Source organism: Xiphias gladius, chromosome 18 (genome assembly GCF_016859285.1).
Source record: "Xiphias gladius isolate SHS-SW01 ecotype Sanya breed wild chromosome 18, ASM1685928v1, whole genome shotgun sequence".
NCBI classification, from domain to species: domain Eukaryota; kingdom Metazoa; phylum Chordata; class Actinopteri; order Istiophoriformes; family Xiphiidae; genus Xiphias; species Xiphias gladius.
The window spans coordinates 23,618,869-23,644,221 of NC_053417.1; the positions used below are offsets into that span (position 1 = coordinate 23,618,869).

At 40.0% G+C, this 25,353-nt stretch overlaps 1 protein-coding gene across 2 annotated transcripts; it reads right to left on the reverse strand.

The window, feature by feature from the left end:
* Positions 1 to 7,792: 7,792 nt before the first annotated feature.
* On the reverse strand, positions 7,793 to 25,002 carry kdm5bb (lysine (K)-specific demethylase 5Bb). Of its 2 annotated transcripts, XM_040153026.1 has the most exons (29): positions 24,922 to 24,998; positions 24,626 to 24,820; positions 23,062 to 23,139; positions 22,446 to 22,568; positions 22,167 to 22,337; positions 21,529 to 21,585; positions 20,487 to 20,642; positions 20,224 to 20,317; positions 20,018 to 20,136; positions 19,640 to 19,798; positions 19,281 to 19,400; positions 19,036 to 19,194; positions 18,657 to 18,838; positions 18,342 to 18,504; positions 18,078 to 18,197; positions 17,405 to 17,599; positions 16,923 to 17,104; positions 16,610 to 16,734; positions 15,009 to 15,159; positions 14,762 to 14,876; positions 13,358 to 13,713; positions 12,350 to 12,488; positions 12,060 to 12,239; positions 11,169 to 11,330; positions 10,561 to 11,046; positions 10,380 to 10,464; positions 10,038 to 10,246; positions 9,689 to 9,955; positions 7,793 to 8,160 (listed from the first exon to the last, which is right to left on the reverse strand). In XM_040153026.1, exons 2-29 carry the CDS (start codon positions 24,776 to 24,778, stop codon positions 8,023 to 8,025), a joined length of 4,644 nt encoding a protein of 1,547 aa, XP_040008960.1. In that variant the 5' UTR covers positions 24,779 to 24,820; positions 24,922 to 24,998; the 3' UTR covers positions 7,793 to 8,022. The 2 variants fall into 2 exon arrangements, with proteins under 2 accessions (XP_040008960.1, XP_040008959.1); XM_040153025.1 differs by having other exon boundaries at positions 24,626 to 25,002.
* Positions 25,003 to 25,353: the final 351 nt, after the last annotated feature.

Below are 25,353 nucleotides of genomic sequence, written 5' to 3' on the forward strand. Positions count from 1 at the left end.
CCATCAGGTAGGCGTCTGATTGATGCAAAATTTATTCTGCAGCATGCGACATCGACGCCAAACATACAGCCGGAGTCACAGAGACCTATCTTCAGAGACAAGAAGAACAAGGAGTCCTGCAACAGATGGTCTGGCCCCCACAGAGTCCTGATCTGAACATCTTGGAGTCAGTCTGGGATCACATGAAGAGACAGAAGACACAGAGACAGACTAAATCCACAGGAGAACTGTGGCGAGTTCTCCAAGATGCTTGGAACAACCTACCTGCCAAGTACCTTGAAAAACTGTGCACAAGGAGAACCGGTGCTGTTTTAAACGCAAAGGGTGATCGCACCAATTGCTGACTTGATTCAGGTTTTTTTTCTGTTGCCTGCAGTTTGTATGAAGTTCACTGATAAATAACAACTGTTTGTTGGATTATTTTTGAAAGCATCCTCACTTTACTTTTCGTGTCTGAAACTTTTCTCACAGCACCGTATGATGTTGAAAGCATCCGTCTGGGTCGCTTCTGTTCCTGTTTCTTTGTATTTCTAGATGAAAATCATATGGTGTTCTCCCCTCGCTGCTGGATGGATGAGGCTATGTAAAGCACTGCTGTAACGTGTGATCTGACCTTTTGGTGTAGGCTCACTGCTAAAATGAATTACATACACTCGCCTTATTAACTGCATCTGTCAGAATTAGTAATCTGATAAGGCAGTACACATTTAACTTTTATACTACATTGGTGATTGCACACAGAGGTGCTGCGATAACCTAGCTGCGTTCAGCCACACCCCCAGCTCTGCGGCTGTGGTCACCGCGGTGTGTCACATGAGGTGGAGGCAGCTAACCTGAGTCACTAAACATCTGTCCTGCCGCGGGGGAGGGAGTGGTGACTAACCAGCCATAATGCTTTTCTCTTTAAGTTTACTCCTCTGAGAGGTTCATGTGCACTCAACGCAGACTCGGTGAAGAATAATAAAACCAATTCAGCCATTTCAGGGCCCTCGTGGTTGGAGATGCAGGGAGAGTAGACACCACACAAAAGTCAGTTTCCTTTTCAAATACGGAGCATTCAGAAAGTTTATGCACATTTAATTTGAAGTTGCAAGCGGTTGCAATATCATGTATTGATGTAACTAAACACCACTGTGTTGACTGGGTATTCTGACATTTGTAGCCACGCTAGCAGCACAGCTTTTGTGATGGGAATGTTTGTCCGTCTGTCCGCCACTTTGGGTCAGACTGAAGCACCTCAGCAACTATCAGATGTCCTCTCCTGAATGGAAATTAAAAATGGACTTTCGTGACTCTCTTGATTCGGCTACTTGCCGTCGGTCAAATCTGGCCACACTTTTTTTTTAAAGTCTACTAGATGGACCGGGAGAAAACTCCATTCAGACATTCATGGTTCCCTGATGATGAACCCTGAAGAATTTGGTGATCCCCCTCACGTTCCCTCTAGCGCCACAGTGAAGGTGGTAATCGTGGTTTCACGACAACTACTGGATGGATTGCCATGAAATTGACATTCAGGTTGACCCCAGGATCAAATGTTAGTAGCGTTGGTAATCCTTTAAATTTTCATCTTGCACTATCCGCCAAAGTTACTGTAAAAAAGAATTAAGTTTTATGACCAAAGACCTAAAAAACTAATGACATTCTCATCATCCTCAGTTGTACTTTGTGTTTAGTTCTGTTTAGCTAATGTTAGCATGATGCCATGGTACCAGATGGTTTGACTAAGAGCTGAGTGGAGGTTGCTCTTCACTCAGATGGTTAGCTAACATCACTTTTGTGATTTTGTTTGTTCAGTTGATCATCCACTTTATATTTATACATTTCCTCTGTCATTGTGTGTCTGCCAGAATGACAGACGCCCGCATGAAAGACAAAGACGCCCAGCTGGTCACGGCCCAGTGACTGAATGGATTAGGTGAGTTGCTCTTACTGCACGTCTTCCTCATTACAAGGGCTAAATATGGACGTTGAGTTCATGACAGACAAGAGGCTGTTCATCATCAGATGACTTATGACTGCAAACATCACTTTGATGCACTGTAGCCCGAGGAAAGCGTAGACATGTTACGCAAAACAAATGTTCCTGCCTTTGTTCACACAAAAAAAAGTAAAGAGTTAAGTTGCCACAGTCATCGTCAAAATTATAGATGGGGAAATTATCCTGTAAATGACAAGGCTAAAATTGGACTGTGAGTAGAGTAAGTAGAATTAAATGCAGTAAACTGTTTCAGTGGTGTGCTCCGTCATCCTACATGCTCTGTCATCCTACACAGTCATTGTTCACGCAATGACTTACGCGTTGTTGTTCTAACTCATCAAACAAATTGCAGATTATCTTAAAAGGAGCCTCACACACGCTTATTTTTTTTCTCATTTTTACCCTGTGCCTATACAATAACTGAATAACAACTAAACACGTGCATATGTAGTGGTTATTAATCAGTAATGAACTTTTTTATACCGGGTTAATCAATCAAAAAAATAAATAAAAAAAAATCTTTGATATTTTTACCATGAGGTTTGCTTGGAGAGAGAGTATAAGAGAAGATAATTTCCTACATGGTTGTTTGGGTCTTTACTATGCCCTAAACTGGCTTGGAGTTAAAGTTTTTATTTTTTCTAAAAAAACAACACATTTATAAAACATGTGTTAGATTCGTATCTGAGGGCAATGGATGGGTTATCCAGACTCACTAAACAGGGCCCTGATCCTTATATGTTTAAATGAAAATACAGTTTTTGTTGTTGTTGCCTATTTTATCAGCACATCATGTTTATTAGACTGCTAACTATTCATTTATGAGACATAAATCACTGATTATAGTTGTTGTAACAAGGTCATGTTTATTGGGATTTACACAAGCCTGCACTTTTACGATTAGGTATCATCTTTTATTGCCACATGCAGTAAATGCTGTTGTTTGTTGGGGAGAAGCCTGGTGATGGTTGAGCCGTTACCTGAAAGAAAACGAGACAGAGCCCATGTTAAGGAAACTCTCGTCTCAAACTGACTGGATTTCACTCAAAGGAGGGAGTTTATGGAGCAGTTGCAGTGAGGAACTGAAAATGTAAGTTAAAAAAAAAAGTAATTTTAGGAAAAAAATATAGGTTTAGAATGACTTTAGCATTCATATGGTAAGCGATAAATTAAAATGATGTCTTTTTGATGTCAAATAGTTTGTGTTCTGAAAAAACGGCTGGTGCAACAGGCTGCAGCTTCAGCGTACACCTTTATCGGCCTTTAGAAAATCTTTATGCTGTGTTCTATTGTTTTCTGCTGTACTGTTCTGTTGGGGGTAAAGTACCTTTTGATGATGTATTTCCTCTAATCCCGAATTGTTCGTGTAGCTTTTTACGGACCAAAATAAATTTCAGTGGTAGAGGAAGTATGCAGATCCTTTATTGAAGCAAAAGTAAAAATACCACAATGTAAAAATACTCAAGTTTCAACTAAAAGCCTGTAAGTGATATTAAAAATGTGGTAAAAGTACTCACTATTCAGCCAAAATGGCCTCTGTTGTGTTACATTATTATATTAGTAGTTCATTATTACCTCCACCAAGGAAGTTATGTTCTAACCCGTGTCCGTGTGTTGGTTTGTTGGTTTGTCGGTCGGTTTATATGTCAGCAGGATTACGCAAAAACTACCGAACCGATTTGCACCAAACTTGGTCGAGAGATGGGACATGGGCCGGGGAAGAACCCGCTCAATTTTGGGGCGGACCTGAATCATCTACTGTAAATTTGAATTTTTTTCTCTGGAGTATGGTGTATGTTTTTTCACACGGGCCTCGGCGGAGGTCTGCACTGTACTGAGTGCCCCTTCTAGTTACTGATGCATTCACCTCACCTGTAAGCAGCATAGTAATGTTGTTGCTGGCCATCCATTTTATGCATTGTTGGGTGGTCTAACTTACTGATCAGCAATACATCGTATTTATATGCTCATTATAGGTTCTTAGAATTTTAATCTTCAAAGTAAATGTATAGTGTAGTAGAAAGTACAGTATTTCCGCCTGAAATGTAGTGGAGGAGAAGTGTAAAGGAGAAAAAAAAAATTAAAAATAAAGTACATCAATACTGTACTTGAGTAGATGTACTTAGTTTCCACCATTTTACAATCTATTTTTGTGCCTCTCCACCTCAGCGTCGTTTTCAGCATTGAAGTGTGTGACGGTATCATTAAAGTGTCTCCGCCGTCACAGTCTTCACCCATGTTTGTCAAACGTCGGCTTCCTCTTCTCCCTCTGCTGGCTTTAGAGAGAAGTAGATCAAAGCTGAATCAGAGTATTAAAAACATAAAAGCCCGACTGACGTTTTCTCAGGCTGCAACAAGGACACACTGTGGGTGGACAATGTTGTTAAAAACGCAAACTAAAATTGGCTGGTCTACGTGTTAAATGGTCAGTGAATATGTTGTATGGGTCAGCGCACCGAAGACAAGCAGCTGCTGCAGAGTAATACAGTATACTAGTGGAGACTGTTGAATAGTCTCTGTATTTCTAGTCCTTATGAGACTCTATGGTTTGGTAGCAGCCTCCTTTAAAGGAATTTCATTTGTCTTCACATTAGGAGCCCCACGAGCTGTTTCACTCCCTACTGTGAAGAGAGGGAAATTTCCGCCGCCCACAAAAGACTTCACAATGGAGTCAGGAGGAAATGTGTGCACCATATTGTAACACTGGGTTTATTCATGTTTCACAACTTCGTTTCAGGCCATTTGCGAGTGGCTCGTTGGTCCGATGATCAGGAAAAATTACACGAGCAATCACGGCGCCGCTCGAAAAATAACCACCACACCACAAGCCACAAGCCAAATCCACGTGTTCGGTGGCTGATTTGTCTGAGCAGAAACTCTGCGTCCGTTGCGAGGATGCATTTCACTTTTTCGGCTCAAGTTGCTGGAGTTGCTCTTTTTTTTTTTTTTTTTCTTGGCGTTACGAGATCGTGAACCACAAAAACTGAGAACGAGAAGACAGATGAGAAAAAAAAAAAAAAAGAACAAAGATCTCTCTGCAAGTTCCATTTGAACAAGATTAAGAAGATAATAGAGGCTGTGTTTGTGTCAGTAGCTTCAAGAAATATACCACAATACGTTTTACCCTGATTAAAACTCACTTATAGACCGACTTCCTAGTGTGCCCTGGGACGAACATTTGTTGTTGGGCCCTTATTGACCTCCACTATACGTGGTAGTTTCATTATTTTCTCAGGCGTCCAGAAACCAACCAGTACTCTAGAGCTGACACGGCAACAACTTTGATAACTGATTATCGGTTTGAGTCATTTTTAAGCCAAATGCCAAAAATTCACTGGTACCAGCTTCTCAAATGTGAATATTTGCTTCTTTCTTACTTTTCTATGATAGTAAACAAAAGGTTTTGGGGTTGTTTTTTTAATGTTTGTTAAACAACAAAAGCAATTTGAATATGTTCCCTTGGGCTTCAGGGAATAATGACAGGCCCTTTTCCCTATTTTCTGACATTTTATTGAATGAACAATAAATCGATTATTAAAGAAAATAACTGTCAGACCTTTTGATTTAAAAATTGCAGTCTTACAATAATCCTGTAATGGAAAAATTCTACCTCGTCTGAGGTTTTCTGTGTGTTTATAACTTGACACAGAAAAAAATGAATGCACTTTAATACACTTGGAGTCCCTCCTCAACCTCTAATTGAGTATGGAGCCATTGTTGATATCGTACAGTGGTTTAAATTACCAGAAAATTTGCATTTAATCAAATTATGTAGAGTAAACCTAATGTTTTTGGGGGCCCGTCTCCCGGTTGATAATCCAGCCTTTCACGTCAGCAATACAATGGTTTTAAATAAACCAACAGAACCACTTTATGGTGCAGCACCCTCAAAGAGGCCATCAAGACGGCTTGATAACAGGGGTCCTAAAGCAGGCGTCAGCAATCAGGTTCAACCGTGGGCCAGTTTTATTTCCAGTATTGTTCAATTGCGAGCGAACGTTATTTTAAAAGTGTGGTGGAGATGTAGCCCTTTATGTCGTCTTTTTTAGTTTCTTTTTTTCTATAACTTTTTTAGGACTGTATCTGAAGGCGGTGTCATTTTCCCCATTAGAAACAAATACTCATACACAAATGCACGCTGTGTCTTGTACTACAAGTCTTCTACAAGTCTTAAAATGTAGCTGACTGGTTATCCATTCTCCATAAACAGTGACGTGATCCATTTATGCCAGAACAAAAATAAAGTTATTGTTGTTGTTGCCTTTTTTTAATCTGCAAAATGTGTCTATTAGACTTTTTTTTTGAGATGCAAATCATGAATTATATTTGTTGTAACAAGGTCATGTTTATCAGGATTTACACAAGCCTGTTATTTACATTGTTACCTGCAGTAGATACACATGTATGAAAAAAGTATGCAAAGGTTTTGATTTATCCTTTAGATAGGGAACACTTCAGGTTTAACTGGAGGGCCAGATTTGCCCTACACCCTGCTATTTGCCTACCACTGGACTGAAGGATACAGCTGGCTCATGCTGCGTATTTGACCCTTTTCATTCCTGCCATGGATATTTTATGGTCACATGATAATGGATCTAATCCTGGCAGCGCCTGCTGTCATTAGCTTCCTCTGCAACCTCACATACAGTTTTAAAGAGTAGGACTGTGGCTAATTATGTGGTGCATTGAGACCTTAAGTCTTAGAAAACATATGTCTTAAAAGCATGTTGAGCTTTAGCTGTGAAACAAGGCATTTCTTTTTATTTTAAACTGAGGTTTACGAAGTTTGCCCCCCCCTTTTAAAGTCAGTAATTGCTTTTAAATAGGCTGTGAAATCTACTCCTGAAAATAATGCATCACACTGAATTTGTAGCTTTAAACTGGTTTTGTCAAATAATGAGCTGAAGGGGAAGTAATAGTCCCTCCTCCTTTTCTGGAGGCCACAACGACATTTTGTTAGAGTTAAAAGTGTACTTTCATAAGGCATGTAATGCGCATGATTCAGCTAAATATACTCTAGGTATAAAGAAGAATAAAGGATTATTAAAACTCCGAAGAGTATTCCCTTTTAAATCATGTTTAGGAGGACATCTAGTGGGTTCTTTCTACCATGTTCACGTCAAGGGACCAGATTTCTCCATAGAACAAAAGGGCTTTATTCCACAATATAAACTTGTAACATCTTCAGCTAAACCCGAGTCCCTCCCACAGTATGCTTTGCCAGGTTACATGCTGTGGATGTACATGTCAGCGGGGACTTTTTTTCCTTCATCCTGCTACATTTCGACTCCACAGCAGTGAACCATCCACCTGCCTAGCCTTCTGTATATTACACCATCGCTAAAGAACCAACACAACTCAGTGGAGATCAAGCCAATAAGTCAATTCAGACAAAAATTATTGCTCAGATAAATAAACCTATTCTACAAAAAAAAAAAAAAAAAAAAAAAGGGGGGGTGGGTAATTATATTAAGATGAATGTACTAAACACTGGATTTCAAAAGGAAAGAAATGTTATAATTTTTTAGGGGGGTAGGTGATGAGAACCTTGACTTCTGTCCCCTTAGCTCTGGTTTAACATGCAAGGAGGTTCCAGAGAAGACAATATTAACCCTTGATTAACCCGCTTTACTGGGTGCATCATGTTGTAAGACTCCTTTGCGCCAATGTAATGGAATCCCATGCAGCACACTTCACATCCTGTGTTTTGTTTTTTGTTATTTCCATTTAGACAACCACAAACAATTCATAAGAAGAAAGAAATATATATAATATATATATATATATATATGTAAAAATACAAAAAAAAAAAAAAAAAAACTAAACATTATAGTTCTGGACAACAAGTCAAAGAGGAGATAGCACCGTTGTTACAAAAGGGTCGGACAGATGGGACAGGAGTGGGGTTGGGGTTTTGGGGATACAGGATCAGTGACACATCCAGACTGGTGGCTTCAATAACGGGCTGACGACAGGCAGACCTCTTCCGCCATCCTTCAGAAAAAAAAAAAAAAGGAAAAAAAAAAATCACTGCTTTCTCTTCATTTTCTCATGTGTCCGTCATTCAGTGTACACCTGACACAAATGTAGTCCTCCTTCTCCGCCATCTCAGCCGTAACACCGACACAGACTTGGTGAAACCACTGGTTACAGCTTCCGTCACACTGGACCCAATCCACCTGCGGGCAAACACACACAAGATGGTTTAACCTTGACGGAGTATCATTTAACATTATACCTACAATAACAGGTTTTTCCAGCTGCTTGAGGTCAGCAGAAACAGGCTGTAAACACAACACTTACATTGTTTTATGTTTGAAGTTGATACTGTGAATTTTTATTTGCTTATTTACACATCCAGCAGTTACGGAGAAACATTATCTTTCATTTGGAGTCAAGTTTCTGGCCACCTGATGAACTTAAGTCTAATATTCACTCTCTTAACTCTGATTTTGATTTCTACCAGCTCCTGAGGGAAATATCTGCCTCTTGAGCTGTTAAATGCTCCATTATGTTCACCAGCTCGACTCTAACTGTGTGTCTGCTGTTCGCTGCTGAGCAGGTAGAGTACAGTTGGTTTTAAGGGACCTTTATGCTGAAAATGACACTGAGATCAGTGAGAGTGAACCAAAACAGTGACCTTACGCGGCCAGAAAACCAAAACAATAAGCTGAAACATGCTGAAATGTTCAGTAGAGCTGAAGGGAACTGCAGAGTCGAGTGATAAGTCTCTGGGAGTTTCACTGTGTGTGGTCCATTGCACTCCTTTGTTAATATAAAAATATTATAGATTATACCTACTTTGAATAATTAAATAAGTTTCTCCAGTTCTTTATTTGGATTAAGCACTAATTGAAGTTTCTCATTTACCTTGATCTTAAAGGATAGGTTCACATTTTTCCACACCTGTCTTGCCCATATGTTCATTGAGACTGGTTTTACTTGCTGTAATCATTTCTCCTGTTCATACTGGTCAACATTATTAACATGCTTCATTTGGAAGTGATGGGGGACAAAATCCACAGTCCTCATTCTGCGCAAAAATATATCGCAAGTTAAGCTGAAGCTAATACGGGGCTTCGGCACTATGAGTTCATCAAATCAAGTAGGTATCTTCCACAGTTACAGTCTTATCAGTACAAAATTCTGAGCTCTGCACGTTAACGCTGCCCAGGGAAACACAAAGAGGTTTCTGCGGCGTTGACCAAATGAGATTAAAGAATTTTTAAGGACTATTTAAAAACAACATATAATGTAATTTAAAACGTGTTTCACAGTCACACGGGCTAAAGAATGTTGGAAGACCAGTGGGGACAATATCTCCATATCTGACCAATCTTCTTTCCGCCTGCATTCCTTGAGTCAGTTCATCCTTAGATGCTTCTTTTAAAACATCATTGTGATCCTAACAATCTGTCTTTCAGCTCTGCCCTTGTGGAAACCACCACTTCCTCCATCACCAGCCTGATTTTCAGGATGTTCAGAGGTGTTCCTTTACTTGTTTTCTCTCGTTTGTGGCCTACAATTAATAAAGATCGCAAAAGTTTTTCTCTGCTGCTAAACTCTAATTAATTTTGTTATGTGACACTTATTGTATACATTCTATATTTACATAATGTCTCCCTGATGTGGAAGGTCCTCTGCAGAGAAAAGACAAACTGTATTTCAGTTTAAATTTTGTTGTGGCCTTGCAGACATTTTCCTGACCTCATCTCCCTCTGGCAGCTGACACCTATCTGCTGGACACACAGCCATTTCCTCATCAGAGTCGTCAGACTGGGAGAAATCAGAGCGCGGCGAGGACGAGGTCGAGGCTGTTCTGCGCTGCAGGTTCTTCTTATTCATCTTTTGTCTTTTGCGAGAGTGTTTTTTGTCCTTCACCCTGTGCTCTGCATCTAAAACTTCCCTCTCCAGATGCCGCTTTGCTTTCTTTTCTGAGCCATTCATAATGTCCCTCATGGCATTTACACCATCCTGAGAATAAAAACAACATAGATTAAAACTGGTATTGAAGCAGTTATGATGTTTGTTTTCATGGATTCTTTTTGTTTTTTACCTGGTTCAGTGGCAGATTTTTTCCCTGAGAGTTAAACTGCATGTGTTTGTCACAGTCTGTGGACTCGTCCTGTGGTGGCAGCATGCATCTGCTTGTGTGCTGGCTGTTGGCTCTGTCCAATAAAATGTGGTAGAGGCTCTGGACCTCTCGCAGAGACACCTGCAGCAGGAGTCCCTCCACCATCAGCTCTTCCAGCTCCTGACTCAGGCCTGTCACACAGAAAAATACCCATAAACATAATAAATAATAATCTAAAATGAATGTGTATTGTTTTCAAACTATGCACAATAAGAAGTTTCGTAATTTAGTCACTACTAAAGTTCAGAATAAGATGACACTGACCCTGCAGCGGTATGCATCTCTGCTCGGTATAGAAGACAGTCTGAGCATGGCTTGTCCTATTCCACTCTGGAGTCAAGCAAGGAGCCTGTATCAAACACATCAAATCACAAATTTAACATTTGTAAATAATACATTTTCAATGAACTGAAACAAAAAGTGACACAAGTTGATGGTGAGTGACCTGAGTGTTGTTGTGAGTGTCGTGGCTGCCTGATACCCAGCTGGTTAGGGTGGGAGGAGTCCCTGGTCTCTCTTCCAGCTCTGGTAGGTTACATGTCTGTGAAATCTGTTGTGTTCGGTGCTGCCAGTTAACTGTCCTCTCAACCAGATGGTGCAGAGCGTCACCCTCCGGCAGGCGCACCCCTATGCGCCGCAGAGATGATAGCAGGGAGAGGACTTTGTTCAATGGGGGCTTTTCTGATCGCTGGCACTGCGGACAGACCCACGGCTGTGTTTCGCAGGAGTCTGATGTCTCTCTGACACACACACTGTGGAAGGCATCCCTGCAGAGTTCACACTGCAGCATCGCACCCATGGGAGCCTTCTGACAGACACACACCTTAAGGTCCATGCAGTCTGCTGTGGGAAGGAGCTTCGACTCATTTGCTGCCCTGAGATTATAGAAAGCCTCCATCTCCCTCACCCGCAGCTCCTCCAGAGTTGCCATCTGGTGAATAAAATAAAGACAGAGTCATAAGAAGACAATAAACGTTTGGCAATTATATATATACTAACATTGTCCCTTATGTATTAATCTTTGAAGGGGACTCTTAGAATTACCATACTTACCGCAGAGGTAGAATCCTTGGTCTCTGAAAGTGCTTTTTCCACATCAGTGAGAGTGTTGAGCCTTGACATTTTCTTTTTGTTGCTTTTAGGCAATTCTTTCCCTTTCTTGGCCTTCCTCTTTAGAGAACGTACATTTCCAATTTCACATCTTGGACACAGAACCTGTGATGAACAAAATAACTGTGAGGCTTCATTTGCACTAAGCGGCCCAGGGGAGTAGAGGCCTATGTCCACCGGCTCTTCCTTCTGCTCTACTTTTGCTAAGGCAGCTAACATCTCTGAAACATGAAACTGACTTGTAAATGTAAATATATTGCCTGTATTTATTTGCAATTGTCTTAAAATGAATATCTAATGATACATTTCCTTTGTTACTGACTTTGTCTTAACACATATACAGCTAAACAATTTTTGTGTCTGCAATTAGTGAGACAGAGGGAGAAAGAAAGAAAAAAAGCAAAACCTCTGTTTCGTCCTGTCCTGCTCTCTGTGATAATAAATACTTTTGATACAGGCAAACTGACATATTTGCTCTCATTTACATATTTTTCTGCTTCTGTTTTCAGACAAAGGAACCAGTAAGGAATAGTGACTTAATCATAGAAAGTTAGGCTGTCTTCATAAAGTAGAGCCACAAAGCATCTGTTACCATATCTAAATGTAAAAGTGTTTAGTAAAAAAAATGTTAGTAAAACAACTACAAACTTTATTTTTTTTAATGTGGCTGCTGAGGAACAGGTTAAATATTTCCAGTGGACGGTAAAACCCAGAAGGAGCGGGGACATAAATGGGACGCAATACAGGGCAGATACAATGGACATAAGATGGAAGTGAGATGAACAACGATAACCTTATGGTCTTAATATTCATTTTAAATTTTTAGGATTTTACCTCCAGTAAGGTAAGAGTTGAATCTTTTTGAAGGAAAATTGTAGCTGCAGATTCTTTCCATTCCTGCACTTCAACCATTAAAGACTCCAGCCTGTCCAACGGTTCCAGGTGGACTTGAATGGCTTGTCCTCGTAGCACCATGTCAGAGAGGCTGTCCACCATCAGTACGCAACCGCTTGCCTGAAATAAGCAGATTATTTTAGTGTTACAATCACACTCAAATCAACTCACAAAGAGATTTAACACCAAACTGATACCCCCCAGTCATGAAGTATAATGAGTGCTCTAACCTGAAGCTCCTCAGCTTCTTGAAGCCATTCACTGGCCTTTCTGATGGTGTCTTTCAAGAGCAGACAGTTGGGGAGGTAAGCAGGGATACCAGATGCCTTCTCAGCAGCAACAGTAAGAGTCTCTATGGAGTGTGGTGGTCTGGTGGGCAGGAAAACAGAAATGATGATACTGTAGGTAATAAATAAATGACCTTCAAGTTAATAACTATCTATAACAAGAGCGGTCATGGCATTTCCTTCAGACATTTTCACTGGAAGCTTTCTAACCAACACTTTCAAAATGTTGAACATGTCCTGTACACAGGGTTTTTATATGATAATTTAAAGCCTACCGTTAATTATAAAAGCAAGACTCTTTACTTGGAATATAACTTAAGTCGTGAGAAGGGTCAAACTTCTTGGGCAAAACACTGAAAACACAATTATAATACAATATTATTAAGTCTGCGAAAACCTAAAAATTCAAAGCTGCAGTAAACTTAGCATGGTGAAGGAACATAATACTTTTTTTTTTTTTAAATGTAGAAATTTAAGCCCTGGCTTGAAATTAGGTTTTCTGATAATGGAGAGAGGAGATGCACATTCCTGACAGCCATGCCATTAAAAGCCTTTGAAAAGCACTTGTGACAGTTAATACTGAACAGCACTGAGTACCAATGGAATGAGGGCAGAACTAAATATGATGCTCACTTTTTGTTGATCTTGGTGAATATTCTAGCAGCAGCATTTTGCACTAGCTGTAATTAAAATGAAGCAAAATCAGGAGCACTGACGTAATATTACATTATTCAGTTACAATCAGTCAGTGCAAATACCTGGACAGAAAGTTAAAAGCTTTGATTGGTAAAATTAATTTACATTTAAGAAAAGATTTGTCTTTGGATTATAGCTACTATTAATAGAGCATGACAACGTATCACAACGTTTTCTTGTCGATGTTTTGGATGTTTTTGTGACCCAGTGTTTTAAATGCTAACATCATCATGGATCAGTTGGTACTGTCCTCACCTGGCTTTAAGGAGACTGCTCGCTTTGTCCTCCCAGTGCTCAGACACAGTGAGCAGCTCCTGAAGGCGTGCCATGGCTTTCTCTACGGATGGATGAGGTGACAAGCCGACGCCCTGGTCGATGAGCCTCCTCATGGTCTCCAGAGTCAGGGTGGCAGGCTGGGCGCTGGCCTGCTGCACTGCTTCCAGCCAGCGTGCCTGCTCCAGCCTCACTCTCAGGCGAGGCAGCTCAGGCAGCTCCACGTCGAAGTCAAAGCTGACGTCTAACAGGCCCTGGATCTCAGCAACACTGGGAACTTCATCTGCCAGCACCTTCTCACTGTGCTGCTGGAAGTCTTCTATGCGATTCAAGAGTTCCTAAAGGAAGACATCAATCCAAACACACTGGTAGTTAAAATTGATGCTTTTGTATAGCTGATTTCTGTGTTAACCAAAATCATATTCATTATGTTGCACAGCAATCTACTTAAGTTTTTTGGCCAATTTTAACCCTGAATCTGTTAAACCCAAGTACTTTTAGAGTTGAGCTGGATTTCTGCCAGATTAGTTGTCGTTCGAAGCTCAGATTGAGGGGAGTCGCAATGTCTGATTAACTGTCTGAACGATCAATGATCTGGTTGTAGGATGATCAGATGGGTTTCTGGCACATCTGAAATTTTGGTTGGCTGTCTTGCACATGGCGGCTGTCAAAAATCCGTTATAAACTACAGTGAGGCTTGTGAATAATTATTTTACATGTTGTGGCTAAAAGTCTCGACTGAAACGGATGTGATATAAACTGCAGTTTGCAACAACAGACAAATGACTCAGAACCTTCCAGGCATCAGCAACTCCAATTCTTTTCTTTAGTCTTCCTAGTTTTTTTGTCTTTTTTTGTCAAAATTGTTGAGGGCTGCGCTTGTTAAACTATAAACTTAACTGGAACTGTTGATGGGCACAACTGAACGGGGTTCCCTGTGAACAGTCACACTGTGGACTGTCAACTGAACTGTACAATTTAAACATAAAAGTTGCTGAGAGGCAGATAAAAACATGTAGTATGAGTTAACACAACATTCAAAACTAACAAGAGGCAATTGGATTGCCTTATGAAACACCATGATCTCGATGACAAAAGAAAGAACATTTTGGCTCACAGTACTCGTAGTTTTTTGCCAAGAATGCTAACAGAACTAGAAAAAAAAAAATCAGTTTTACCTAATTAAATGTTGCAACTTTATGCAGTAAGTGCACACCAAAATCTGATCAACTCATCTACTCCACATGGGATACCAAATACCATGTACCATATTGACATATTGACATGACATAATAAAAAACGCACAGTGTATACGCAGCTTAAATTAAAATAAACGTAATTTTATTGTGGTAACATCACAGGACGCATTTCTTCTCCTCAGCCTACCTTCAACATGGGGGCCTGAGGGAGACTGCAGCAGAGGTTATACAGCTGCCTCACAAACGAACTCAGCTCCTCCACAGTCAGCTGGCTTCGTGATTTCCCACTACCACAACGATACCTAAGGCAGGGTGTCCAGTGAATGAAAAAATTAACCCCTTTAAGGCATTAATACGGTTTCCTGACAAGTAAGGGAATGTGAAGACAACTAATCTATACATCTATCTGATATAGTTAAGTGAATTAATGCTACCTGGTCTGCCTCTTGCCGTTCAACAGCTGCTGCGCCACGGAGGAGCACTTCTCTGCATCTTGTGTGACCAGACGCAGCCGACGCAGCAGGTCGTTGTCGGGGAACAGCTTGGACTCTGATTCAGCAAGGAGGGAGCGAAACACTGGAAGGCCTGAGGAGAGAACACCTGGTTACTCACAGTCTGAGACATAAAGTTACATTCACTGTTTAAAGAGTCTAACACATTGCTTAGCAACCAGTGACATAGTGTGTCTAATTGTGTTTCATCATTTTTGGTCACAGTGATTGAGCTGTTGTGTAACATTTGCTAAAAGGACCATACCACTGGTTTTGCCAAGCTCAGTAAATCCTGTGTGCTTATAACTTCCATTACGGCCAACCATTTCCCAATTCATGCATGTGGTGCTATAATTTTTAAATGAGTTTTTCCTACCTTCCAGGAGCCCATTGTTTTAAGTTCATTAAAGTATGTTACCAAAATCAATTCAAGGACACTTGAAACTTGCTCGGTATACCAAACGCATCATAATGAAACACTAATCCACATTGGTTTTTGTTAAAGTTATTTCATTTGTGAATTTTAATAGTGTTAAAATGACTCTGTGAATCCTTCCTTGTGAGGCATTCACGTGCTAATGACAGAGCTTCCACATAGCATTGCCTTCATAACCTACGGTGTTTGGAAACTCAACAGGGAATACAAATATTTATCAGATATGAATGTTGTAAGAATTTGTCATAAATGTTACAAGAAATCTTAATTCTACTGAATGGTCACCGAAAATTATTTTGTTGACTTCAGAGTGGAAGACAGTTTTAGCGACACGACAGCGCCTAAACACAAATCATTCCTGTACATCAGATTCAGTAGTGCAGAATCATTAGATGATCAGGGCTGGAAGACCTGTACATGTATATATATTTTATATGTTGGTATATATGTTAGTAAACAAAAAATAGTTGGCAAAGAAGCAAATCTGTAAAATAGTGATGCTGGGATGACAACTGATGGTGTGATTGCAACACATGCCACACTATGTAATCCACAACAGTGTGTTTTTGCTGCTATGAATGGGACATTTTGGAACCAGTGTTGGAGTAAGAGAAAGGCAACCATGTGGTGGATGAACCTACATACAATGTGTGACAAGCCATCTTGATTCCATCCTTAGTTGTTCATCCCTCTTAGCTACAATGTTTTGGTCAGTGGGGTGCTTCACGGAGCAGTCTATCCAATCAGAACTACAACCGATCCAACATGGTACTACACAGGGAGAGGTTATATCTCCGCCATGGAAATTAGTCCTACAATAGAGATTGTATATGCAAAATCATAATTACTGAAAGTTGCAGATGTGTGTTCTTGCAGGCGAAGCACTAAATATTAATTTGGGTGTATTACTGTAAAACATTTCGTTTTGAACAATCAGACAGTCTAGCAAAATATTTAAAAAGCTAAAATTTGTCTGCATGTTTTGGAAGATTACTAGCATGAACAGATGGTGTAAGCAGATATTATTTATTTGGCTTAAACCAAAATGTAAATGTAAAACCACTGGTATCTTCAGTGCTTTGTTTTCTTATTTGCTTTTGCTACCTACCTTTTTTCTTCTCCAGTTTAGCCTCTAGAGTCTCTGTCACACGGGAGGCCCAATCATCATACAGCTCAGCTCGCTGCTTCACAGCTTTCAGCATGGGGAACAGCTCGTCCAGTGTGTATCTATAACTGCAGGAGCAAACAGAACACTGAAGTTACGGCGTACACAGTGGTAATAAGAAACACAAATCTACCTAAGGAGAAAAACAGTTTTCAGTTATAAAATATACATCATCCAAATATATTCATTACATTCATACATCTTGCACTCTGATCTCTGCAGACAAAGCCTGTTAACTGCCTCCAGAAGGACCTACTTCAGTGTGTAATCGGCGATGGGGCAGGAGCAGAGGTCGCTGATGTGGTGCAGACAGACCAGTATTCCTGGGCTACAGGGACAGGTGATGGCAGACAGGTAGCAGGTGGTCCTGCACTTGGCACACTGCCGCTCGTCATCCTGGAGGTGATCATATTTTGCCTCCCTCCATTGGAACACCCCCTGAAGGTGTAAGAAAACAAAAAAGGCGTTAAAAGCAAATTCAAGTAAAACACACCACATTGTGCCTGTCTGCTTGAGTGAACATGATCTCTTTAGACTGTGTTAAAAATGTAATTGTTGTAAAGAAAGCCCAGTAACCTTGCATTGCTAGTTATCACAAAAGCTTACATAAGAGTGACGCTCTTAAACTGAAAAAAATAATTTTATAGAAAGATAATCGTGGTCACAACCTGTCTATATTTAGGCCAAGTGCAGAATAAGTATGATGATGTATTAACATGATTATGAGGACTATTTTACCATTTTCTTCACTTTCTCTCTCAGTCCCTGCTCCTCTCGGATCATGACGACCATGTCCTTGTGGACAGCTGAGGCCAGGACCACATCGAGTGTTTCTGCTTTCGAGGCCATGTTGCACACCATCTCATCATGGGAGAACACATTGTAACGATGCAGCATACGATAGTGGTCAACACACTGCCTGCCAAGAGGCATCTGGTATCATAGATAGGAAAAGAATGGTTTTTGAGGACAGTTCATGTCAGGTTGAATCCACAAAAAATAAAGGCAATGCTTTATTTTATGGTTTGTTAATATTTCTTGAAAACTTTCCGCATTTTGGTACTAATAATAAGGGTAATGGGGAAAGTGTTAATTGCTACTGTTATTAAGTAGCCGCTCATTATACTATTAATATGAATTTTTAAGAAAAAAAACTAAGAGGTAGGTAAGTGAAAAAATAGTTCATATATCAATATCCATCAGAATTTCCTAGAAAGAAATAACAACTTATACCAGTGCTTAGATTAGCTACTGCCTTTTGTGTAATGTTGTAAAATCATAAACAATTAAAAATGAAGAAATACTTGAAAATGAGTCTTTTTATGGAGTTATGCTTGAGAAATTATTTTGATTACTTTTATAAAGAACTAAGACGTGTTGTTGGAAATAACATAAATGAGGTGGTGCATACCCAGTCCACGGTGCAGAAGTTGACCGCCTCAGCAAAGTTGAAGCCCTGATTGAAGCCACTGTGGTAGGCTCTAGGAAACGTGATGACAAACTCACCAGCACACTGGTTTGTTCTGTAAATCTGAAGCAGAGAGGAGACAAAAGATGACGATTCATGTTCTGGGTATAAGGACCACCTGCCTGTTCATTAAAGTATCAGCTGTGTGTTGCTGTGGATAAGAAATGGAAAGGGATCAGTGCATTTCAAAGTCATATAAACACATACTGGGACTCCGTGGGCCATCAGGGTGTTGGGGTTCATGATGGTGACCAGCTGGTGCAACAGGTCTGGCTGAGACTCAAACAGCTCAGGGGCCAGTTTCTTCATCACCTTCTCCAGCTGTTCTGCCGCAAAACCAGGAGCTCCGTACCAAGTTTTGGGTTCCCCCCTTGAAGTAAATAAAACAAACACAGGAGTTTAGTTCTACCAAGCGAAAAATGAGGAGCGAACAAAGTGTGGACCCAATTTTGGCAACGCAACCTAAAGAAAAATGAGAAAAGCAGCTGAGCTTTAGTATCAGCAGATGTTTTTCTTAAGTACCAATGCAGGTAGTTGATGGAGTAGCTCCAGTGATCCTCAATGTGCCAGCAAAAGGAGGAGAAGCACATGCCAACATAAAGCCATGGCAGCGTCATCCCACAGATGTCAGCTGTCACATGAGTCAGTACAGAAGGGTTCATCATCGCCAGGTTGTTGAGGTTCCAGCCACACTTGAGGTATTTCTGTGAGAGTGGCGACATACTCAGATCAATAACACAGGAATTATTGTGCAGTATACTGTTCATACCACTTAATTATATGATAGACTCGTGCTATCAGTTATGTTCAAAAGACGTAACGGTCATATTTTGATTCCACAGACAGAGCTCTAAGGCTTTCAACTCCTTATGTCATTGACATCGTGTGGGGATCAGTCTACCTCATCAGCTGGGGAAACCTTTAATTTTCCATTCAGAATGGGGAATCCACTCCCAAACTCCTTTGAGGCAATATCTGCTCCATATTCTACAGTAACATCCTCATCGATGGCTCCAACCAAACGCCAGAACTCTTTCTCCACCAGCTCTGTAGGTACCATCTGTAAAACATATGAAAAAGATGTTTGAATTTAAAATGCTCACACCTAGAGAGACTCACATTTACTTTGAAGCCTTTTCTACTTACATGAACTGGCATGTTGAAGTAATCAGATTTGAATGCATCAGCCATTTGCCCAAATGCACGCAGGGAATAGTCTCTGTATGCTTGTTCAAAGCCGAATGCCTCATGAGGCTTGTTGCATTCCTGCGCGTGGGATATAAAATAAATAAATAAATAATAATAGAAAAAAATACATTGAATGTGTTTTGGAGCCATTTAACAGCTTTCGTAGACATATCTTTATTTTCTTTTTTAATATTATCATTTGTTTGTATAGATTGTGTTTTAGAGGTAGATAGGCTTGTTGTTTTACTACGTTGCACTGCTCATTAATAAAGAGTCAGTTTGAATCACATTAATCAGACTTTGCAGTACATCCTCACCTGAGCCACACACTTGGGGCACCTCCAGTCTCCTTTGGGGACATCTTGTAAAGGAGGGATCAGGCAGAAAGTGTGATAGCTGTCGTCACAGCCGTCACACAGCAACAGACGGTCTTCATCTCCCCCACTGCCACACACCAGACACACAACCAGATCCACCTGTAGAACACAAGGAGGAGTTTGTAATGAATCTGTTTCAGAGTCATGAATACTGACTAAAGCAACGAATACTGACTAAGATTATTAAGGAAATATATTTTACTGCACAAAGTTAATGTTGAAGCTGAGTATGGATGATGGATGATGCAGTAAACTGACTAGCCTATTAATTTCTGATCAGGAAATGTGATATAACATAAAAAAGACTTTTCTACTTACTGGACTTGGAGGAACTTGAGGGATGATTTTCTTGTACCGTGTCTTTGCTTTGTCAGCATCAATTATTGGTTCTTTACTTTCAACTGGTTCCTGTTTCACTGGAATAGGAATCTCTTTTTCTGCAAGACAACAGCAAACAATACTGTAATACTGTAAAGAGGTTGTTAGTGTAACTATTTTTTTCACTCTGGGATGTTGAGTCTGACCTGGCTCTTGTTTGGCAACAAAAGAACCCATCCTCCGCCTCAGGTTGGGCCTGTTCTCGCCAGGCTCACCTGCTTCAGTCTTCACACAGATGGCCTAAGTAAGAATACATGAGATGTGAAACTGCTGGAAACTTAAAACTACTAAAATGATGATATTTGTGGAAATGTTTGGAAATGTGTGGAGAATAGTGAAGAATTATGTCTGTACTGCTGGTTTCAGGACAGCTTTAATTACATGTGTTGCTCTCTTCAACAACACCCACCTCATACTTCATACGCTTGGCTCTGCGAGCACTGAGACAAGTGTCAGGCGTCAGGGCAGGTGGCCTCTGAGCCAGGTCCTGCAGCTTGTGCTCCTTGCTGTCCACACTCTCCATGCTTCCTGTAATCTCCACCAGCTGGACTGGCTTCTGAACACACTGAGGGATATAATATGCCTGTTAAAACCACAGCTTACTGGTAATTGAAAATCTTTTGTGTGCCTAACTGGAAATACCTGTACACTCAAATGCAGTGATCGATAAGTTATCAAAGGAATGTTATATAGAGCTTTTAATATTAATACACAATCAGAATAGATTTAACTGTCTAAAACGAGCAGTGAGAGCATACCACATCCTATTTTTAAAAGGGATCTACTTATATATGATATGATTAGTACTTCAATTGATATAATAAACTAAACTGAACAAACCAATTTGACAGTTACTAGGAGGTATCAGAAGCTAGCAAATGTGGTTGAAAGAATGGGACATACTCTATTAAAGACAGTAGTTGCTATTAACATAATTTCAATTTAAACAGCCAGCAGACAAAAGAGGTCATATGAGGGATGTGGTTATAGTTTATCACCAAAAACAGGTAGCACAGACAGTGAAGAGGAACATGCTAAATAAGAGGAGAAAGAGGTCTGAGCTGAGGCAGCGGAGGACAGGTAATGAATAACAGATGTTCTTTGCAAACTTTGAGTTTTCAGATTAATTAATTATAGTAGCACTTGACAAGGACAGAAGAAAACAGAAAATCTACCACAAAATTTTACCTGAAACACAATTGTCATGTAATTGCTAACTTCTGCCTGTGACAGAGACAAGAGCATTGTATTTTTACGCTTGTCCCAAGATGCATATTAAATGCAGACTGACTTGTAGAGGAAAGATCCCTTGTTTGATGTAAACATTAAAATAAAACTGTTTAAAGAAGGGTTAAATTCACGATTTCATCTCTGCAAATATAACAACAATAAAGTGAACAAAACCCAGGCACAGATAAACATGCATTTTGTTAACCATTACACAAACATACCTTTTCAAGTTCAGGATCAGCCTCAAAATGCATCAGTTTGGAAGCTGGCTCTGGTGCCTGAGGCAAGAGAGAGATTGGGTAATTAAACAATTTAGAGTGACCTCTCCAAGAGGTCACACAGTACAGATCCAATGACCTTGGATAGGCTCTCTTGCAAGATATTATGGAATATTAGGGTCCAAAAGCTGTTAAATGACACGACTAGACACCAGATGATAAATTCACACGTAGTATATAGTCAGACAACAGAGCTAACTTAAAAAATGCTTTAAAATCAAAACTTTTATCTCTGAAGAAAACATAGCATAAAAAATACATATAAACTGTAGTTAAACACAAAAAGTGTATCCTAATAATGCAATAGTTTACATTTATCTTTATGAGCTTAATATTGCCTTCAAATCTTTTATAGGACTAGTGGGTTCTAATTCAAAATGAAGTACAAATATTTTAGCTTAATACATTTGTAATTTAACTTTGTATTTTTTAATAATTGGTAGTAATAAAAGCTATGGCTGAGCATTATTAGGTCTTTGTTTACAGATAAGTCACGCACTAGTGTGTACATGACAGCATCTCTTTGTGCGTATCATCAGGAACAAAATATGCTATTATATTGATGCAAGTGTCCAACTCACCAGCAGGTTTGCGCCACTCTGAAAGAGATTGTAGGGATAGAGGATTTTCTCATAATGCCCTCGCAGGTGTGAGCCAACAGCCTTGCCAGGGGCAAAGCCCATTTGTAGTGCAATCTTTGTCCATCGCCTGTCCCTACAGACAATGTCAAATCCACCCTCATCTGCTACCAGCTGAAACGACAGTGAGTTGCATTAATGTTAACTCACTGTCATTAATGAGATGGTTAATTGCATTTTAAAATATATATAAAATAATGTGCAGTGACATTAAATATCAACCTTATTTAACTTATATAGATCCAAAATCTTCCTCTCCACATGAGGAATCTTCAGGGCACATCCCTGCAAATCCCAAAATTTGGCAATCTGGTCCAAGAAGTTGAGCTTAACTCTGGTCTGTGCCTGGAAAAAGGAATAAAAAAAATGACAGCGGTCAGCTACAAATAAATTAAAGTCAAGGAAATCAACCGAGACATGGAATTCAAGGCATTCAAGGAAAACCAAGACAATAACTAAAGACATATAATATGAACAGACTGATATTTACCTGTGAACACAGGGTGGTGTGGCATATTATTCAAAATAAATAAATAAATAAATGCACTTTAAGTCAATTTTTTTTAGTTATTTTACAGTTTTACAGTTATTCTAATCATCAGCCAATTTGCAATCCCTCCTTGGTTACATATCATTATTACAAGGCATTTACAAGGCATTTACTGAACATCACTGTTCTTTGCTCCGTAATTGTTATTATGGGTGTAGCCTGCATAGGGCTAGAAATAACGTTAACACCGCAAAAAAATGTAAATTAAATGTGCAAATTTAGAGTACAAGAACACAAATGTAGATATAGTAAAACAATCACTGGTATAATCTGACTAACAAAACTCACCTCCAGTTCATTGAGCCTCTGGATCCGAGGAACAAAGTGAAGTCTGTCCACATCGCATGCAAACGGAGGCTGCCAACCCTGAACAGCAACAAAAATACACATGATGGCACATGAAGGACATTATAACATATAGCCTAGATAGTTTGATAATGATTTTCATTCTTGCATTGATAAGTGATGTTGCCAAGTGTCTTTGTTTTTCATTTCAAGAGTGTCCACTTGTGACAACCTTTTTTTCAAAGCATGGATCCAAATTTCATAAATTTTCATAGTATTTAACCCATATTTACCCATGACTTATCTGAAATTAGGTAGACAAGCAAAGCATACGACTAGATGGTTGCGGGTTTTTGAACTGATGTTAGAATCAAGTTTGGCAGAAAACCAAGGCCTGCTGATACTGACAGAAGTGAGCAGTGAGTGAGCAGAGTGTGATCCTTTCCAGTTTATAGCTCAACACTTCACTCGATATTTGTGTCAATACCACACGCGGCCTAGCATGTACAATGACAAAACCCTATCAAACAAGCAGCAGAAACCCAAATCTTGTTTTAAGTCGGTAGCCAACATACCCCAGTGGCACACAAAATGGCCAGATGGAAGACTCACTCACCAGCCCAGCTTACCACAAAGCCAACATGGAGGACAACACCCTACAACACAGGCTTATACATGAACATGGCTCATCTACAAGAGACAAGAGATCATAATGACGTGCAACACAACTGCAATGTTGGGTAATGTGACGGGTTAAACCACAACTTCAAAAGTCACCTCTAGTTATTAGGCAAGAATAGGGATCTTGGTAATTAAATAACCCAGTGTATTCTTGACTCAAGCATGGGGCAATTTATTTGACACTTCAACATAAAAGGGAATATAACGATTATTTAGCCTGGCTCATGAGATAAATACAGGCTGCTTCAGTTATTCATTAGAAAATTTCAGTTTGACCGAGAAGTGATGGATCTCACACACACACACACACACACACACACACACACACACACACACACAGAAGTACACTGACTGACCCAACTGGTCATGATGCTCTTCAACAAATAATCCATAATTAACTGCAGGGCTGGCAGGACATTGAAGGACAAAAAGGAAGACGTGCTAAAATTCATGTTTATCTTATCATTATATCACCACAATATTCTACGCAGTCGAATAGCTTCCGCATAGCCACCTATGTCAAAGCCGTGTGCTAAATTATGACAGGTTGAGCTTTTAGCTGTTAGTTAGCACACCAGCCAAGTGGCTCAATGACCGACCCACCGGGGTTTTGTTGACACACGTTGAACCACGACTATAATCAACTTTTAACACACCGACACATCTTTATTTCTACCACCGAGCTCAAAGTCGACCCAAAAAGAGCACGGCGTAAATAATCACAAACGAGAGCTAGCTAGCTAGCTATGGCAGCACAAAGAATGAACATAGCCGTGTATCCGCCATATTGAACAGTCCCTTTAAATCCACACGTCTATCTACAACCGTTTTAACGGTCAACTAATTCAGCATCCGCGTCGGTTTTATCAGCTTATATCGAACTCACCGGAGGCGGGCGGACTTTGCAAATGCCAGTTTTTTCGGCGATGGGACGGATCTTATTAATGAAGGCAAAAGGATCTCCAAATTCTTCCCAGCTGGGCTCGAAGACCGGGCACTCCGGAGGAGGCTTGAACTCGTCCGGCCGAGGCTGGCTCATCGCTTCGGACAGACCCGGTGGAGGTTCGGACAGGACGGGTCACTACTTCCAAAAAAAAAAAAACAAAAAAAAAAGTGTCGAGGTGATGCGGTTCGCCCGGAGTGTTTTCCTTTTTTTTGGAAAAAAAAAGCCCGTTTGTTCACCGTCAGACTCGATGGTAGTCAGTCGACATCAACACCAGAGGAGGCAACACACACAACCACACACAAAACACACACACGTACACACACTCACACACACTCGCTCACACTCGCTCACACATCCACGCACAGTGAGCAGAATGTTCCAAGGCACTGAGCACGTCCGCTCGAAAAACTAGACACCACGCAGTTCTTATTAATGCCTGCGAGATTTTTCAGTTTCCATAGTGTTTGGTGTTCAGTCGACTTCTTAATACGTAACCAGAGCTAAATATGGCTTCCATTTTTCTCACTGTTGTCTTATGATAAATAAGTTGTTCATATATATATATATATATATATATATATATATATATATATATATATATATATATATATATATATATATATTTATATATATAATTTTTTTTTTAATTATACCCCATGTTATATAAA